Here is a 20,602-nt window from a genome sequence, read left to right as displayed (position 1 = left end):
ACACACACACACACACACACACACACACACACACACACACACACACAGAGAGAGAGAGAGAGAGAGAGAGAGAGAGAGACACAGACACACGGACGCAATCGCTTACACATGCTTACGTAACCATGTAAATTTAGTTTGTATTTTTACTACTTTTATACATGTCTTTTTTAATTCAGATGGTGGGAGGCCAGGTAACTCATAGCACAGCTATAACCTAGTTTGCGCTCCTGTCTCCCAACCTTTCACATAAATTGTATTACCTACATCTTGCACTTGTTGGGAGAAAAATAAACTATTTTATTATTATTATTAACTAAGAATCCCTGAACACGGTTCTAATTTTTTAAAAATTAAATAAGCGGGTCATTTCACAAAATTCATGAAAATCCGACCCGAACGTTTCATTCAAAGCCCATAATCTAAATCCCTTTCTGAGTCAAAATATGACGTCCCGACCCGTCATCTCTAAATTACCACTCGGTTGACATGAGACACTGTGCAAGTTAACTGAATTGACCAACCAAATTAAGCCGGGTACTCACTAGCGAGTTGTAACCGTAACCGTTGCATGTTATGTTACCAAAAATCATAGTGTGTACGTGGTTCGCGAGCTTGCTGCGAGCGGAACGTGTGCGGTTCGCAGTGAGCCGTCTGATTGAAGACTGTTTAAAGCGTACGCAATAGAATCTCGTTACTGTATCTGTCACGTTACAGTTACAGCTCGCTAATGAGTACCCGGCTTTATGGGATTTGAAAACACCCGGCGGACGATGAAAGCAAATGCCGAGAATGGTTAATAAAGAGAAATTCGTGGGACCTTTATTTTGTACCCAGTTTTACCAATTGAATTATGAAGTCAGATATTTTTTAATCGGATTAAGTTTACACGAACGAGAAAAAGTATTTTTGAACCACGATATTTTTTATTAGAATCTATGAAATGATCTCGCAAATAGTACATTTAATATGTTTATAAACATTAACAATTTTAAAAACAAGCTACTTTATAATTAAGTATAATTATAAAGTCAATAAATTAGAAACAATATGTATGTTATATATAAATGCATAAAATACATATGTCGATTAACTTTTTTTTACAAATATGACATCCTGCTAAAAACAAAGAAGTCATTCTTGCGACAATTGTTCTAAATCTTGGAGGGTGGAAAAAAAATTGTCTAAATTTTAAATAGTAAACTACATACACACGCTCTGACCCAACAATGCATCATATTCTCTGTAAATTTGTACATATGAATCATATAATTATAAATCAGGGTGACGGGTGCAGCGGCAGTGCTCCTCAAATCTTTGCGATTTATAGCTCAGAGCGGCACTGCAACTGTTATGGACAGGCGTGTAGTTTACCATCAGGCACACGACTTGTTTGTCCCGTCACTTAATATTATAAATAACAAAAAAATTAAATTGTAAATAACGTGCAGTGTATTAGCACTACCACTTGGTGTAACGGGCTGATGTCCGCAACACTATATTTGTATTTATATATGCATACATGTTACTAACAGTTTGTGTTGTCTAATTTGTGCTGTCTCCTTTGTTCTAGCCCTCCGAGTCACTGAATAAAATTTCTATTTAAACTCCCTCCATGCTGTTTGAATTGATGTTAGCATGAAATGGACACGGCAAAATTGAGACAATTAGTCTCACAAACCATTCATTTAGAAAAAACAAAAACTAAACTAAGTACATCGGTATCGAGTACCTAGATCAGATACTTTGATTTAGATGGAGTAGTACGATGGCGATCGAAATGGGCGCAAATACCATTCAAAATATGTGCGAAATGGTTAGATTGGTGTACCGTACATTGTCAGCAATTTCCGTTGCAACCGAGGGAATGCAAGCGTAGCAATATTCGTACAAACTATCAAACATAAATGAACAAACTGCAAATTTTCAACATTCCTTTAAACCCTGCCAGGATAACGCGACAAGATAAAGATTTTTTACAGTTCAGATATAACATGCGTTTGCGTAACAATGTATGTCAAAGAACTCTCGTCACCGAAAAACCATGAGAAGCGAAATCCTTAATAGCAAAAATCAAACAAATCTTGAGCAACATTTCGAATAAAATTATTTTAGTATGCTTATTAAGTACCTACGTACGTACGTTGGAAGGTCAATACTAAAAAATGGAACAGAATAGAATAGTTTAGGCTTAAGTAGAACTATGTTGAAAATAGTATTCAGTGCCTCTATCATGAGATTACAGTGCAGTTATCGCTAGCGAGAGCGTAAAATGTTTATATGTATACAAAATGTTGTTTCATCTTGTGACCGATAGGGGCGCTGTATAATTTGCCATTTAAAATAGTGAAGTAATTTACGCGGTGGCTAGCGACAACTGTTACAATAAACTCGTGGTAAAGGCACAGAACTAATTACACACACATATTTCGTCACTTTTCACGTCGGAATAGACAGAGATCGCAGTATATATAATAAAACTTGGATATTTTTGCTATGTTCGCTCGGTCTCAGACCTTGTGACACGTTCTCTGGAGCAACTCGGGGAGCCGGAATCGGTTACCCGTGTACGTATGGAATGTTAGCAAAGCACCCCTGACGTAGAACAATGTAGCATCCGAAATAATTTAACATTCCTTATGTGTATCCGGTATATCCTTAATAACTCTTGTAAACGCATACATATATCTAAAGGTGTTTCAAACGCTGTAATACAAAATCGTAGCGTTGATCGTTGTTTCATTTCATCTATTATTTGTCACATATTATTATGTTATTACGTAAGTAATAAAATACTGTTGTCGTTAAATTTATAGTCTCTTACTAACAGCATGAAAACGGCATACGGAGCTAGATGCGTTATGGATACGAATTTAAACGTCACTATGACGCGTTGGATATTTGCATCGAGTATATAACCAAAAATAGAGACGAAATGCGAAATGTCATTTAATTTGTTTGAAAACTATTGTGCCATATAATTACTGTGACAACTGCGCTCCGATTGGCTAGGCCGAGTTCGAAACAATTGACGGGTCTCGTCAATTGTTGCACTTCAAATCGACCAGTTAACTTGAGCTTTGCTATAATGGAAAATTTAAAATATATATAATTGTACATAATTGTGAGAGTAATAAATTATCATTCATACATTCATTCATTCAATGGAACAGCACGGCTTTGTCACAGATATTATCCTTATTACAATACAGCATATTTTTGGAATATACGGAGACGTACACACAGGTCAGTTGTTGGCGCTGTCTATATTTTAGTACAAACGAGAGTTGTTATTTATAAGTGATGTATCACTGATGTGTTTTTTTTTTAGTTACTCGATGGATATTTGCTGTGTAATTAGAGAAACCAACTGTACATAAACTTAGGTTTAAATTGACTTAATTTTGTTGACACAACGTAAATAAAATGTCTTTTATTCTCTTACCTAGTGCCAGCAACAGGCTGCCAAACGGCATCTTGCGGTGCCTGTGCAGGTAGCTGCTTTTCAGTCACCCCCTCGTGGGAGGCCTTGCCATCCCAACTCTGAAAAAAATGCAATAAGTTACAAAAATGTATTTATTATTATATATTTACCGTATAATGTATAATACACAACGTATCTAGTTCCATTTTAAACCACTAGGGTTCGACGTAAAGCGAAATGTAGAACCGCGAAACTCAAAAGTCCAGATTTTATAAAAGCTGTACTACAAAAATTACCAATCAAAGGTATAAGTACTAAAGCTATATTTTTATTTCTTTGGAAAACGTGATTTAACACTACCAGTTCACAACTAACAATCAATCCAACAGATAAAATTCGACATTGGCTTTCAAACTAAATACTTTGAAGACAATCGCATTTTTTCGAAGATATACAACTATACACGATTAGTAAATACCGAAGATTCAAGTTGATTGTTTGCGTAGTCATGTGGAAAATTTTAGTGATCGAACACATACACAGCGTACAAGGTGCCCGGGGTTGACGGCTTAGATGAAAAACGAATAATATTATAGATACTATTATAGATAACTGCCGGGAGAAATATTTGTATGACCTGCATTTATTTCTCTCGTGAGTTTGGGTGTAATTTGTGGTTGTCTATGTGTGTGTCCATGGCACCCGCGACACAGGGTGCGTGATTTAAAAAAAAAAGATGTTACTAACACTTTTCAATATTCACAGAGAAATGATACCACTGTAGAGAAAATGCTTAGGAAACCCATTGACCTGTGGGTCAATGAGGAAACCTCATATATGCGTCGTTCAAATGAATTTGAACATTTTAACTGATTTAAAAAAAGAGGAGATACTCAATTCAACCGTATTACTCTGACATTTGTGATCCGATTTCAGTGTTTTTTTTTTGCTGGAAAGGGTGAACTCTCATGCAAAAAATTTTATAATATATCAAAAAATCCTTTACAGGATAAACTCGCCTTTGTACACCAACGTTTTATTTCTTTATTAAAAAGTTATAATTGGTCTTGTTGTGCAATAAAGCGTTGACGTACACACAAATTTACAGAAAATATTCCACTCTAAGGGTGACAAGTTAGGGGATGAATCAGGTTTAATAGATTTCACCCAATTTCCGTTAACCGATATCACCAGCACCCTTACCCTTACTTACGGAACACAGTAATGCTGACATTACTGCTGGGCGGCAGAAATAGCTAAGTTGGCAATACTTCTCTAAATGAACTCTTTCACAAGGAGCTCTACTGCTACTAAACTGGAAGAGTTCGTCTCACCCTACCTATTTCTGCTGTGTTGCAGGAATGTGAACTTTAATGCGTTTATTACATATTTTTTTCCAACTTGATTCTGATCTGTGTCTTTTGGGTAATGTCTTAGAGTGAATTCTGTTACTCTACTACTCATAGTACAACAAATTCCCTAGTTTGAGACCAAGTAACATTTTCGTAGCAAGCACTGCCAAAGCTAAAGGCATTGCCTTCTGCTTAAAGAGCATACCTGTCCCATCTTTTGGGCAAACACTTATGTTGATCATCCGCCTGGCCTCTCCGCTGTGCCCTCTGCTGATCAGAGGGACACACGAAAGGGCCCTCCGTTTGCTTTTTAGCTTCACTACAGGCTGGATTGGCTGCAGCTACTGGGGGCACCACGACAAGGTGAGCAAAGACTGGGGCATAATTAAGGACAAAGATGTCCTCTGATTATGCATAAAGGTCAATGGCATTAATATACCTTATTTTCTTTATGTTGTATTAAATTTTATATTACTATCTTAAATAATATATTATTGTGATGAATATTCTTAAAACTTCAAAAAACGTATGATTCTGAAAAAAAACAGTATCGAGCGAAAATCAACGTACTAAAAAAAGGTTTAATGAAACCTATCTGGCATTCATAAAGTGTGGGTGCGACTCAGCATATACGTTCCAAATGGTAGGAAATTTGGGAAGCCCAGTTTTAAATTAAAGTTATGGACAGGCGTGTCGCTTACCACCAGGCGCATGACTTGTTCGTCCCGTCACTTGGTATCATGATAACAAACCTTCATTCAAGTCTGACAGAAGGCTAATGAAATATTACAAATCTTGGAAAAAATCGTTATACAAAGTTAGTTAGAATTTTTTCTGAATTTAGTAAGCGAAATTTGTCAGCGTCTACAAATCACGTCATACAACATAATTTATTACAAGCACGAAAAGTTGTCCGCGCTCAAGCGAGAGCTAATAGAAACTGAGTCTAGTTTCATCCCTTTTGATAGAAAGGATGAATGCAGAGAATTTTTATTCGTTGGCAGGGCTTATAAGGCTGACGGCGGGCGGGGCCCGTCTGACGCTACAGCAAAATAACTTATGTAAAGCGTACCGAATGTAACGACACTGCGAGTGTGGACCTTAGTACATGGGCCTTTTACGAATTGATTACATAAAAGGCCCATCTACTAAGGCCCATGGAGGGATTTTTTACTCATATCACTTTTGTCGTCACTAAAAGACAGTATGAAAGTGTTAATTATAAAACGTCTATCAAGCGTTAGGCTTTCACATTTATATGGCAAATGGCTTTGAAGTGGAATGCCTTGCCTGCAGACTTATTAACTGAACGCTAGAGCTTGGGCGTTTTCCAGGCGACATTGAATAGATATTATTAAGATGTGCATGCTCCATCGTCGACCAAATCATCACTTTCCATCAGGTGCGACGGAGGTCAAATGCGATCTTGTTTTACCATTAAAAAAAGTTTTTTTAAAAACTTTATGTGCCAGAGTGACGAGCGTAGTGACAATGGCCTCTGAAATTTTTGTTTTTTTTTATAACACCAAGTGACGGGACGAACAAGTCGTGCGCCTGATTGTAAGCTACATACCTGTCCATAACACTTACGGTGCCACTTAAAGCTTAAATAATCAAGACAATAAAGTCTCATGTGCCTGTAATTTCACCCTTACCCTTCAAAACCTTCTCTGAGTATAAACATTAACTCTTCCTTCCCATCAATGCGGCTTGCGATTTTGTTAGAAAGCACCCCCATTCCATACCCCTCCCGCCCACAAAACTTAAGACCACAGACGCGGCTTGCCAAGCCCACATCTAAAATTGAAATGTTTCGAAGTGGCCTGAACCGTGCTAAGGATGTTAGTGAAAATTTGTAACACGGTACCCAATAATATTAAAGCTGAAGGAAATAACATTAAATTTAAAAGAATGTTAAAAATGTACCTTATTCGAAAGTGTTGTTATTCACTTCAGCAATATCTAAATAATTAATTAGAATGTCACAATTCTCTTTGTAATTTTAATTTAATTAATTATATATATCCTGTAACTTAACTAGTCGTAACTTACCTGGTCACATAGAACCCTAACATGGAAGACCGGGGTCTCCTAGCACAAGCCATTATTTTACTTAAATGGATTTATTTTTTATTTTATCTCTTTTTTCTTTCAATTTTATTTCATGTTTATTTTTGGAGTTGTATTTAAATCAAATATCATAATAATATGCCTAGTTAAATTTAATTTTAATTTTATAATTTATTTAATATGTTTAATTTGCCTAAATGTATTGTTTATTTAATTGTTTTGTAATTCAATTTAATTTTTAATTTAATATGGACCAATTTTATTTATTTTTTGCATATAAATAAATGAATTCAATTTTTAACATTACAGCGCCCTTCCAAGGTTCATGTTTGGTACGTTACAACATTTTAATAACTACAAAATATATACAACATGATGAACAAGGAATTTGAATTTGAATATTTAATTAGCGTTGGATTCTTCAAAATGAATCACTCACTCATTATTTCATTTTTATAAATCGTTAAGTGAGAACATTGAAGCCCAAGTCCGGGAGATTATTTTCTATAGACAACCACACCAAAGGTAATAGTAGAAGTTTGACAAAAATTGTTTCAGAGGGATGTCGGATGGAGAACAGTAGACTCCCTGGTTTTCCTTTTTTACAACTAAATGATGGGACGAACTAGTCATGCGCCTGGTGGTAAACGACACGCCTGTCCCTAATAGTTACAACTTTAAATCACAAAGAACTGAGGGGCACTGCCACTGCGCCCGACACCCCGAGATTAGAGCATGCAAACCGGTTACCCGGTTAACCGAAAAAACCGATTAACCGTGTGACGGTGTGACCTCCTTACACCGTCATTTCACCTCTTTGTATCGCCTCTCTCCGCTTGTATTTTATCATTTTTTTAATTTTATATGTATTTAAATTTTAAATGTTCCATCTTCCTTCACTTTCTCATTTTGTTTTCGTACCACGGTCACTCCCAGCTCGACCGCCACAACAGTCGGAGCTGTTAATAAGCTAATCATGTGTAACAATTTATAAGTCTACAGCCTTCATGTATCTATTTCTGTAATTCAGTTTCTCGGCCCATTTAGGGGTAAGTGCCTTAATAATAAAGTGTAGGGAGTGTTTTATACTGTTATACCTGTTTGATTACATTTACCTTTATATTGTTACAGCTTTTCTTTAAACTTTACTTCTTTAATAAATTTTGTGGACCAGAAGTTTCCCATTTCATTGCCGTGAACCTGTTCACGGCTAGTTAGGGTTACAACCCTTTCAACCGTCCATTTTGGAACCCGGTTTACAGCTAGGGAAAAACCGTCTTTTTCGGGATTTTCGATTTTGTCTTTAAACTATTAAAACGTAAGTTTGGAACTCATAATATCATTGCATCCTAGTTAATAATGGTAAATAAACGTTAATTAAATGCCAGGAACTTTGGTACCTAACTACAGGACAGCGATAGCGTTCTCGAGACGGAGACGGGTAACTTTTGGGATAGCGAGGGGTGAGCGAGGTACACGAGCAGTATAGCAACAAATCCGAGTCACCTATGCTCTTGGCAGGCTTTTCAACTGAATCAAGACGGCTAGTTGATATTCAGCAGAACTATCCCATAGGTGGCAACAGTACTCTATACATGACAGGATGTGTGCTTGGTAGAGCTTTTTTGAAGCAACTGTCCCGGTGTAAAGTAACACCTCACCTTGGAAAGAATGTCAAGGTTCCTGGTAGCATTTTTGGCTATGGATTCTATGCATCTGCCGAAATTCATACTGGACAACAGGTTCATTCCAAGTAGCTGGCGATGGTCGTCTATCGGTATAGATGTATCACAAACAGTCGGAGTCAGGTCAAAGGGACTCCGTTTTGTGGAAAATAGACACGCCTGTGTTTTAGAGCGTTCCATTTTGGAAATTTGGCACCACCCCAATCAGACACAGCCAAGTGTCAAATTCAAACGAGTAATCGTAGACTCTCGACAAGACTGGATTTCTTTTCCACTGACCCTTGCATTGATCGAGTACCTATCTACAACTGTGCTGTAATCAGTATACCTGAAGGTACCTGGAACTAACATATAATTAATATGCGGCAGACAGAGAGTTGCGGACAGTACGGAACCCTGATGCATTCCGGAACTCTATCGCCCAATGTAATGTAGCCCGATCGAATCGAACAAATGAAATGCAAATGTCATTGAGAAGCCCATAAGACTGAAGCTTGCTTAAGGTTTGCATGCCAGATATTGTCAAAAGCTTTAGAAATGTTCAACGACATTGCAAGTACTTCGTCTTCCTATTCCATAGCCTCGTTCCATATGTGAGACGCATACACAAGAAGATCACCCTCGTCGAAATCCGTACTGGCGGTCAGCATTGTTTCCTTTTTTTGACACAGGTTGCACGTTTGCCACGCTTCCATGACCTGAGAACATGAGGCAACTCAGGCACATAGTTGCGTAACTATGTGCCTGAGTTGCCTCATGTTCTCAGTCCTGCGTAGGACTATTGCTGGAATACCAATTGGCACGCTAGCTTTATTCACGTTAAAACTCCGCAGAGTTCTGAGTACCTCTTTTTAGCAAGACGCAAGCACGTATTCTCTGCAAAGGGTGAAGCAAAAAGATTCGTCTTCTCTTCAGCAGTATGGGCCAGCGAGCCGTCCGGCCTCAGCAGAGATGGTAAAGAAGGACTATTAAAGTTTTGGCCAGGGACCAATAGGACTTGCTAGTTGCTGGAAAAGAGGCAAACTTAGGCCCTATACGGCGCACATGGTAGAACTTGACTCTGCATAACACTCATTTATATGTCTTAACTGTCTAATTAAATTCTTCAGCTTCAGAGCATTCGAGCTTTACGCAGTCGATCATACTTTATTTTTGTACTTCAGTACAACTACAATCAGCGCTAAAACATGGACGAGCTTAGGGTCTGTTGGATACAGAGTATGGTATGTAATATCCACACCTAAGCTCAAGACTTCGACAACAGCATCAGCACAGCTCGACGAGTTCCCTGAACTAAAGCAAGCCAGTCAGGGATATAAAGCGAAGAAATGTCGCATTGCGTCTCAATCTGCTAACCTGTTTCGACACACCCGTCCCATACCGCTATCTGATCGGATGGGGAGAAGTTTCAAAAGACAATAGACAGAACAATTATTCGTATGAGACTTAACATCTGGAATCCTGGTGGCGCTACTGTCAAGCTAGGGAAGGCTTAACGTCAACGGGTGAATATACAAATACAAATATGGACGTTATTCCAATGGAGTAAAAATTTAAATTAGAGTATTAAGTCGTTTTAATAATTTTAACTTATAAATATCTAAATGTTGTAACTGTTGCAACAACTTATTTCATGTTTTCATTTTATGTTTAAAATTTGACAATTAAAGCCTACATTTACACGATGTTTAACTTTTGACACAGTAAATAATTCATTACCAGAACGTGAAATTTGCAACTTTCATGTGAGCGACAAACGCTTTTGGTCTTGCCACCGATCATCGCTAACATTTCTGTGAACTTTAATGTGTCGCTGAGATTCTGCGAGATAGACCTCACGTTGGCTTTCTCGCCGAAAATGTTTCAACCAGTTCAAGTCTCATTACAGGATTGCATATAATTTGGTACGTACTCGCATTATCTAATTATTTATAAAATCAAAAGATTAACTTTTATTTCTGTTAATTAAATAGACTAGATGGTAGACCTAAGTGCTAAATACAAGTGAGTTATTCTACAAATCTTTCACATTTCTCACTTCCGTGACCTTCATTACTGCCATTACCGTAACCTTTTTGGGATTACGGTAATGAACCAAAAGTTTCGGTAATGTAATGAATGTTGACTATAATAATATTTTCTGCAATTTTCTATTTCCTTAAATACACATTGCAGGTGTCAGAACACACAAGATGCATTGGCGCGAAGAAGATTATCCAAGCGCGAACGCTATGCCATGCCAACAAAATGAAGAATTGTATGCCATTGAGAAACAAACGGAAATAATACGATACTTAAAGAGTAAGGCAGAAAAGCAAACGAATAGTAGAGATGAATTGACACCACGTGCACTCTGTACAATCTGTGTACGTGGTGTCAAAAAGACGAGAAAGAAAGTCAAGAAAGAGGAGATGGAGGATAGTAAAAAATATCAACAAACAAAAAAGTCAACCAAAAAGAGATTGAACTTTTGGACACAGAAGGTAGCAACAAGATCAACTAGAAGAGCAAAGATTAGATCGACTTGCATCTGATTTGTCTTCATCATCGCAAAAAAAGTGACGAAAATACGAGTATGAAAATCAATTTGAGTTTCAATTAAGAGCAAAATTAAAACGACTGAGATATCAACGATACAAAAAGATAAAACTACTGAAAATTTTTATACGAGATGTGGAAAAAGAGAATAACAAGTTGAAGACTTTCTACATATATCAAAAATAGTATACAAGTATCAAAAACAACTGAAAATCAAATAGCTGGAAAAATTTATAGAAGAAAGATCGGACGGTAGTTTAACACTAAAAAGAGACAATAATTTTGAAAAGTTGATATAAATTCTTTAATTACAGTAGTAAGAAGCAGAGACTAAACTAGCCAGAACAAAAGAAAACGAAAACCATGACGATACTAATAAGGGTAACATAAAAGGAAAAGGTAAGAGTAAAGGGAAGATGGAAAGAAAACGAAATAGATTATTAAAAATAGTGTTTGAGTAGTACTAAATGGGTATAACTTTATAAAAATATAAAACTTTTAAGTAAGCGATTTTTTCCACTTTTTTTATTATAATTTTGGGTTTTAGATAACATTTATTTTGTTTTGTTGATTTAGTTAATAATACAAGGTTGTTTACTAAAAACTAACTATTAGCAAAGAAAATGTTAATTGTTATATTGTTACTAGTAATATAATTTACACATTATACATACACGTACACACAAATGTACATGAACACGCCCACGCACATATATACATTACATTTTATGTCTTAGAAAAATGGAGACTGATTGCAGTAACCCAGAGAACCAATTAATAATAATTAGCACCTAAAGAACCTGGTGAAAATTTGGTGGATTTATGTTAAAGTTTTCTTACAATTTTAAGTTTAAGTTTCAGTCTTTAGGTTTAAGTTTAAATTTTCTATTTGTCATTATGAATAGGAATGACGAAATAATAAAAAAATATTATACACAATTTTCTTTTTTTTTATATGCATGCATATCATTACAGTAACCTTACATTTCACTATCTTATCCTAAAAAAACATCATTTCCATATCCATTCTTCATTACCATAGCTAGACATATTTTTAAAAACCAAATATCGTCTTCAATATTGATTGCATACCTGTACCTTTGGTAATTTTATTTGTTTGGGTACATGCTCAATCCCATACTATTTTAAAAAACCAATAAAATTTTAATTTTTAAATTTGCAAAAATTTTGCACAATTATTGCTAAACTGTAGACACACCCCAACGCAAGTTTTCGCGTCTCTCTCCCTCGGGCACAACCATTCTTGATGTGAATTCTATAAAAAATAATTTACAAAACACTAACTTATGTTAATTAAATTTTTATTGAATTGATATTCAATTATTTTTTGTGAAATTACTCCACTAGTTTGTTATAATTATTAATACAAAGATCGAACACTCAGAAAAAATTCCTTCGATCCGGTCGGATTCGAACCGACGTCTTCTTGCATACCGTGCCAGACGCTATACCAACTAAGCCACGGAACGAACCAACGGACCTCACGAATTTTTCTATGTGCTTGCGTCGTGTCTTTGTACTTGGTCTTTCAACGACTAACTTATGTTTTTCTAAAAAACCGGGTAACCGGTTAACCGAGACTTAATAACCGAAAAACCAGTTTTCAAAATCACTCGGTTTTTGCCTGTAATTTCACCAGCACCCCTACCCTTCGAAGCCGGAGCGCAGTAATGTTCACATCACTGCTTGGCAGCAGAAATAGGTAAGGTGGCAGTACTTTCCTTTTTTTTTTCACATTTTGTTTCTGAGGTACTAAGATTCTACAAATATCGAACACTCAATGCTAAATTCAATTAAGCCTATATAAAAACAAAATTTAAAATTATTAAAATAATAAAAGAATTACAGACATTGACATAGCAAGAGTAGAAAAAAACGGCATATAAACGCACTCCTGATCTCGTAAGTTCATCCGTTATTCGTTAAAAACGGAACGTGTATCGGAGATTTCAAAATTTTTCGACTAAGCATCTCTAGTGCTACCGAGAATTCGATTTTTACAATAGAGACTTTATTGGTATTTGGAGATATTGAGGATGCGACATTATTTCGAAATCGTGAAAATGTCATAGTTTACGATAATTCTCTACCGTACGATAAATATCGTACATACGTAAGTAAGATCGTACGATCTTTTTAACGCACTAAGATCGTATTTTATTTGAAAAATACTTTTAACGCACTTTGACATACAGAATTTTGACTCATCGACTACTAAAAAACGTACATACATAATTAGGCGTAAGCGTAATTTGAAATTTTCTGTTTTATTGTACTTAGAGACTTAGAGGTACCTACAGAAGTTTGTCTCCTTTGCAGGAAAACGTATTCACATAATTTAATGTCGGTATAAGAGGAGCTCGAATATTATTTAAAAATACTTTTTTAACTACTTAGACGCACAGGATTTTAACTCCTCGAATACTGTAAAAAATATACTTACATAAATTAACGCCGATGCAAAAGGAGACAGTAGATAATTCAAAATTTTCTGTTTTAACGCACTTAGACTTATAGGATCTTGTCTTATTGACCACTGCAAGAAAACGTATTTACATAATATGACGCCGGTATAAGAGCAGCTCGTACATCATTTGAAAAATATTTTTTAACGCACTCAAAAGTACACAATTTTATCTCATGGAACACCGTAAGAAAACACACTTACATAGCTTGACGCCGATGCAACAGGAGCTAGTACGTAATTCGAAAATTTCTGTTTTAACGCTCTTAGGATCGTATTCCAGAACTCTACTCAATGCTCAATTCATGATTTGAGTATGGTTTAAAGCACTCGAAATCATACTCAAGTCCCTGCCATTAGGGTCGTATTTCCAGTGCTTGTGTTGCCAGTGCAATCCTGACTTAAGCCTTGAGTAGAGTTCTAGAATACGACCCTTAGACGTACACGATCTTGTGTAATCGACCACCGTAAGGAAACGTATTTACATAATAATAATATGACGCCAATATAAGAGAAGTCCGTACAGTATTTGAAAAATACTTTTTTGACGCACTTAGACGTACAGGATTTCATCTCATCGAGCATTATAAGAAAACGTACTTACATAATTTGAAATCCACATAAAAGGAGTTAGTACATTATTTAAAGTTGTCTGTTTTAACGCGCTTAGTCGTACAGGATCTCGTCTTAACCACCACTGTAAGAGAACGTACGTATGTACATAATATGATGCCGATATAAAAGAAGCTCGTACACAATTTGAAAAATATTTTTTTGAACGTATAGAATTTTATCTCTTCGAACGCACTAAGAAAACGTACTTACATAATTTGACGTCGATGTAAAAGGAGTTAGTATATTATTTGAAATTGTCTGTTTTAAGGCGCTTAGTCGTACAGGATCTCGTGTTATCGACCACTATAAGAAAACATATTTACATAATATGACGCCGATATAAAAGCAGTTCGTACGTCATTTAAAAAAACATATTTTTGACGCACTTAGACGTACAGTATTTCATCTTACACTTAGACGTACAGTATTTCATCTTATGAACATTGTAAAAAAACGAACTTACATAATTTGATGTCCACATAAAAGGAATAAGGACATTATTATTTAAAGTTGTCTGTTTTAACGCGGTTAGTCGTACTGGATCTTGTTTTATCGAACACTGTAAGAAAACGTAGGTATATACATAGTATGACACCGATATAACAGAAGCTCGTACACTATTTGAAAAATACTTTTTTTGAGGCACTTAGACGTACAGGATTTTATCTCTTCGAACACTCTAGGAAAACGTAGTTCCATAATTTAACGTCGATATAAAAGGAATAAGTACATTATTTGAAATTGTCTGTTTTAATGCGCTTAGTCATACATGATCTCGTCTTATCGAACACTGTACGAAAACGTATGTACATAATATGACGCCGATATAAGAGAAGATCGTATACTATTTGGAAAAAAAAAAGACGTACAGGATTTTATCTCTTCGAACACGCTAAGAAAACGTACTTACATAATTTGACGACGACATGAAAGGAGTTAGTACATTATTTGAAATTGTGTATTTTAATGTGCTTAGTCGTACAGAATCTCGTCTTATCGACCACTGCAAAACATATTTACAGAATATGACGCCAATATAAGAGTGTTCGTACACTATTTCAAAAATACTTTTTAAGGCACTTAGACGTACATAATTTTATTTATTCGAACACTCTAAGAAAACGTACGTACATAATTTGACGTCGACAAAAAAGGAGTTACTACATTATTTGAAATTGTATGTTTTCATGCGCTTAGTCGTACAGGATCTCGTCTTATCGACCACTGTAAAAACCGTATTTACATAATATGACGCTAATATAAGAGAAGTTCGTACACTATTTCAAAAATACTTTTTATGATATACTTAAGACGTACAGGATCACGTGTTGTCGAACACTGTACGAAAACGTATGTACATAATATGACGTCGATATAAAAGGAGTCAGTACATTATTTGAAATTGGATGTTTTAACGCGCTACGTCGTACAGGATCTCGTCTTATCGATCACTGTTAGAAAACGTATTTACGTAATATGACACCAATATAAAGAAATTCGTACACTATTTGAAAAATACTTTTTTGAGGCACTTAGACGTACCTACGGGATTTTATCTATTCGAACACTCTAAAAAAAAGTACTTACGTAATTTGACGTAGATATAAAAGGAGTTAGTACATTATTTGTAATTGTCTGTTTTAGCGCACTCAAACTTGATGCCGGTATAAAAGTAGTTCGTAAATCATTCAAAAAATACTTTTTTAAATCACTTGGAAGTACACGATTTTGTCTCATCGACCCCTGTAATAAAACATATTTACGTAATTAGACGTATTTTAAAACATAAACAAATGTCCAAGATTGTGTTTGTAACTATATCTAGACTATAATTATTATCTCTATAGTCGCGCTAAGTATTCCTTCTTTACCTTTACCCAACACGTGTACCTATATTGTTTCTTATACCACGTAACACGTGAAATAGCGTTACCTTGCTTACTCTATAAATTAGCATGTCATTGGGAAACGAAAACTTGTATTCCGTTTTGTCAAAAACCTCTTTAAAGTATAGTGACATATCTACGAATTACTTTCATTATGTTATCGAGGTATTACTTGGCTTGAAGCAAATTTATGATAATAATATTAAAATACTTAAATTTTTATTGAATTGACTTTCAATTTTGTTGTGAAATGACTTTGTTATAATTATTAATACAAAAATCGAACAGTTAAAAAAAAATCCTTCAATTCGACCGGATTCCAACCGACGTTTCCTAGCAAACCGTGGCAGACGTTATGCCAACTAAGTCACGGAACGAACCAGCGGACCTAACGAATTTTTCTATGTGCTTATTGTCGGATCTTTGTATTTAGTTTTCAATTTACGAGAAGTCTATGAAAAACATTGTGGCTCGAATCGAAGTCATTTTTTCTGTGTTCGATCTTTATATATATTCATAATTAAAATACTTATTTATTTTCTTAATGAATAATTAAAAAACCAAAGCACATGAGTCTAGCAGCAGTACAGAAAGTTTAAGAAAGCGAAATGTAATCATAGCAATGAAATTATTCAAGACAGTGAAATTATTCCTGTACAAGTTAGGCATCTTGTAAAATTGACTGCATCTTAAAGTTTACGAGCGCGCCACGACGTTTTCCGTCCCCAATAAAATTAATGGAGAGCGCTCAAGCCGCAGCCGCCAGATAGCGAACAGGCTGTGTTTTCTTGCTTGGAATTTTCATCAGCTGCTTGAGCAAGATAAATTCTACTGCGGGTTGTTTGCTGTATATTGCACAAGCAATTTCTATATTACTAACTTACTTTTTTAATAATAACTTTATTGAATATCACGATGTTTTACTACCGCGATTTTCAATTATTATTTGTGAAATTACTCAACTAGTTTATTCCAATTATTAATACAAAGACCGAACACTGAAAAACAATTCCTTCGATCCGGCTGGATTTGAACCAGCGCCTTTGCCATACCATACGTGACGCACTCCCAACTGAGCTACGGAAGGAATCAGCAAACCTTGTGTTTTTTTTATGTGCTTAATGCAGATCTTCGTTTTTGGTTTTTAACGACTTTTATGACGTAGCGCCATCTGTAAGAAATCTAAGAATGTATAAAACCAAAAACAATCCGCAACGAGCACTTACAAAAATGCTGAAGGTCTGCTGGTTCGTTCCGTGGCTCAATTGGGAGCGTACGGTATGCTGAAGGCGCTGATTCGGATTCAACCAGGTCGAAGGAATTTTTGTTAATAATTATCGGTCTTTGTATGCATAATTATAAGTTACTTTTATTTGCAATTATTTAGCTTCGCCGCTTGCCTTCCATCCATTAGTCAATTCCAGATATGGCGTAATAGAGAGGCAGATAATTTGAGCTGTTTACCATATCAAAAGAACAGTGTAGCCACATCTGGAAAGAGTATTTTGATGCAAAGTCGCGTAGTAAAGGTATTTGGTATAAAACGTTGTAGCCTTGCCTCTTTCGGACCCCATGGTATGACGGAGCCGATATGCGCAGAGCAAATTTAATCGCAGTATTTCGGGTCCGATCCGGACACATGCCACTAAACAGCTTCTCATACTTAATGAGAAAGGTCCAATACCCCAACTGCACTGAATGTGACATAGTGCAGGATGTATACAATATCTTGACGGAGTGTGTACGAAATGGAGCCGAAAGAGAGAATGTTTCTTACAGCTTGGATTGTAATTTGCCAGATTTGGGTGTGTGTAACATTTTCTTATCTTCCCCAAGATCAAAGGCAACAAAATTGTTATATAGATTACTTGACGTGGGAATTAAGCAAAGACCGTAGATGATGTTTAAGGAGCATTTATCATTATGGGGTGACATTTTCTAATCAAGAATAAAACCATCCCTAAACAAAGATTTTAAAAAAATGGTGTAATCGAAAGTGAAAAATTTGAAATAACAATTGTGTTAATAAAAAGTGTACACAATTGTAAATTTACTTAAATTTTATATTACATCTGTGTCACGAGTCTTTTGCAGACCTTACACTTAATCGTTAATTACGAATTGTTAGTTCAATCATACGCATACATGTCAACTATCATAGCTTATCCATTCTCATGAAACGCTGGACATTCCCCGAAATCGAAATGCTACCTATTTACGACAACCTATTTTGAATCAACTTCTAGTTGCAACTAGATCGATATTAAAACAAAACAGTTATGACGTAATAATACACGTAGGTATTGACGTACAATTTTAATACGTAGGTAGTGCAACAGGCAGGTGATAAATGTCTCACTATACACGAAATTGTACATCGAGAGCTTAAGCTTGACATTTAGGACTTAGTACCGTAGTCATCGTAAAGGTGCTTTTCAACCGGCGAGACGAAACTAAGCGAGGCGAGACGAGAATTAAAACTTATATGGAAAAATCTCAATTCTCTCCCAGCATATCTTCACTGGAAGTCGTCTGGACTGAAATATTTGTTGATCCAATAAATTGAAACGTATTGCAGTCTGCATAGAGGTATGAACCCTGTAATGGAAACACGATTTACGCCGTGTTAATAATGCCCTTGACCCTGTACGTGAGTGAATATTTATGTACACGTTATTCGCAACATTTTTGCAATAAAAAGTAATAAGTACCAGGGTTCCATGAGCTCGTTACATTTTATTGTAACCCCTATTCATGGTGTATCTAACAGTATTTACAGACTCACTACACGTATTGCATACGCACAACCAACACATAACCGCGCACATTTACAGATACGGTTCAAATGGCTGACCCTGACGCCTTAAGCACGTCTATCTTTCGGTAAACGGAATTTATGTCCTAATCGACGGTTAACGTATTTACCTTGTATAACAATTCGAAATAAATTGATTATGCCTACTAAAATACTACAATCACTATTATATGGGTAGTTTTAATCTTGTTTATTTTCATACCACATACAAATACAGTCGATTGGCTGTACCTAATAGACAGGATAATATAAACCAAGCATCTGTAGGCGTCTTGTAAAATATGTGATAAATACATGATTACGTTGATTTGATATACACGCAATATATAACGTTTCATTCAAGAACAAAACTCAATTTGTATGGTTATTTCCGTCTCTTTACAGAGCGGATGAAAGGCCGGAAATCGGGAATGCTTTTTATATCGTTTTGTAGGATCGATCCATTAGCGATATTTTTATGGCAGTAGAACAGGAATATGTAGTTATCGATCGACTACAGATAAATAAAGGTAATGTATCACAATCATTAACTAATGTGATGATTCTAACCATTTGAGTTGTTATTACACAATCACACACACGCACAGCCATCCAGACACATCGTATCAACCCAGAATATGCCTACTGCACTACACAGGCCTCCAATACACAGAAAGATCTAGGTCATAATCTTCCAATCTGATCTCGTACTGTTTAGGGCACATTATTTATTTATTTATTTATTTGTTTATTATAAATGCATTTACACGGTATTACAAATACGAAACTAATGCCCCGTGAAACTAAGTTAATTCAGAAATTACAACGAGAGAGAGAAAAAAATACATTGTAATAGTCCTAATAGTCGATGCCCTATAATCCATCACTTTCCAGAATCTCAAGCATTCACAACACACAGCCGCCCATCGCCACGCAAGTAGATCACACTCCGGTGGCGATGCCAAGAGTTTAATGAGTAATGCGAGGGCACAGAGCAGCGTCGACTTCCTACGCAATACTGTACGCGCCGAAGGTACTGCGAATAGTTCACGACGTCGCACTCTGAGGGTCGTATTCTAGAACTCTACTCAATGCTCAAGTCAGGATTGCACTGGCAACACAAGCACTGGAAATATGTCCCTAATGGCAGGGACTTGAGTATGATTTCGAGTGTTTTAAACCATACTCAAATCCTGACTTGAGCATTGAGTAGAGTTCTAGAATACGACCCTTAGGACTATTTTAGGGACATCTGGAACAAATAATCTTACAAGTTGCCACAATAGATTAAATTAGTGATAAAAAAATTAATAATTTCAAAAATTGCCTGTCTGTGGTTTTCTTTCTAGAATATATTTCGATGAGAATGCCCATGAGGTCCGACAGCTCATCCAGCCATTCAAATGTATGGCTGGATATCATCATTACTTGGTCTATATTCCCTTCAGGCGTACTAAGCACTTTTCATCATCTTTTATTATGCGCACTGCCCAAGAATGGAATTCAGTGCCTGCGACAGTGTATCCGAACTACAACCAGAGTATCTTTAAGGTGTGACTGAATAGGCATCTTCTCGGCGAGCTCGTTCCATCGTAGAGTCTATCATTGCTCCAGAGCTAGGTAGTGGTCAAGAGCAATTCCATTTAAAGTAAAAAATAATAATGGAATTTGCATTATTATACATAACGACTGGCAAGTTTTAATTTATAGGTCTTTTTCGCATAACTATTGATGAGAGAGAGCAATGCGTATACAT

At 35.9% G+C, this 20,602-nt stretch overlaps 1 protein-coding gene across 4 annotated transcripts in view; it reads right to left on the bottom strand.

Annotated features, from left to right (window-relative positions):
* LOC113228446 overlaps nucleotides 1-20,602 on the bottom strand; it is a 75,274-nt gene that overhangs the window by 52,696 nt on the left and 1,976 nt on the right. For 2 of the 4 annotated variants that reach the window (XM_026461749.1, XM_026461748.1), the window contains 7 exons: nucleotides 15,754-15,909; nucleotides 15,077-15,169; nucleotides 14,630-14,725; nucleotides 14,377-14,469; nucleotides 14,156-14,248; nucleotides 13,531-13,623; nucleotides 3,443-3,540 (listed from right to left, as the gene is read on the bottom strand). In XM_026461749.1, coding sequence (XP_026317534.1) covers nucleotides 3,443-3,540; nucleotides 13,531-13,623; nucleotides 14,156-14,248; nucleotides 14,377-14,469; nucleotides 14,630-14,725; nucleotides 15,077-15,169; nucleotides 15,754-15,909 — 722 coding nt within the window. The remainder of the gene's footprint in view (nucleotides 1-3,442; nucleotides 3,541-13,530; nucleotides 13,624-14,155; nucleotides 14,249-14,376; nucleotides 14,470-14,629; nucleotides 14,726-15,076; nucleotides 15,170-15,753; nucleotides 15,910-20,602) is intronic. The other 2 variants (XM_026461750.1, XM_026461751.1) reach the window with 2 other exon arrangements.

Source organism: Hyposmocoma kahamanoa, unplaced genomic scaffold, assembly GCF_003589595.1.
Source record: "Hyposmocoma kahamanoa isolate Upper Pololo Valley unplaced genomic scaffold, ASM358959v1 232, whole genome shotgun sequence".
NCBI lineage: Eukaryota > Metazoa > Arthropoda > Insecta > Lepidoptera > Cosmopterigidae > Hyposmocoma > Hyposmocoma kahamanoa.
This window is presented reverse-complemented; position numbering and strand designations above follow the sequence as displayed.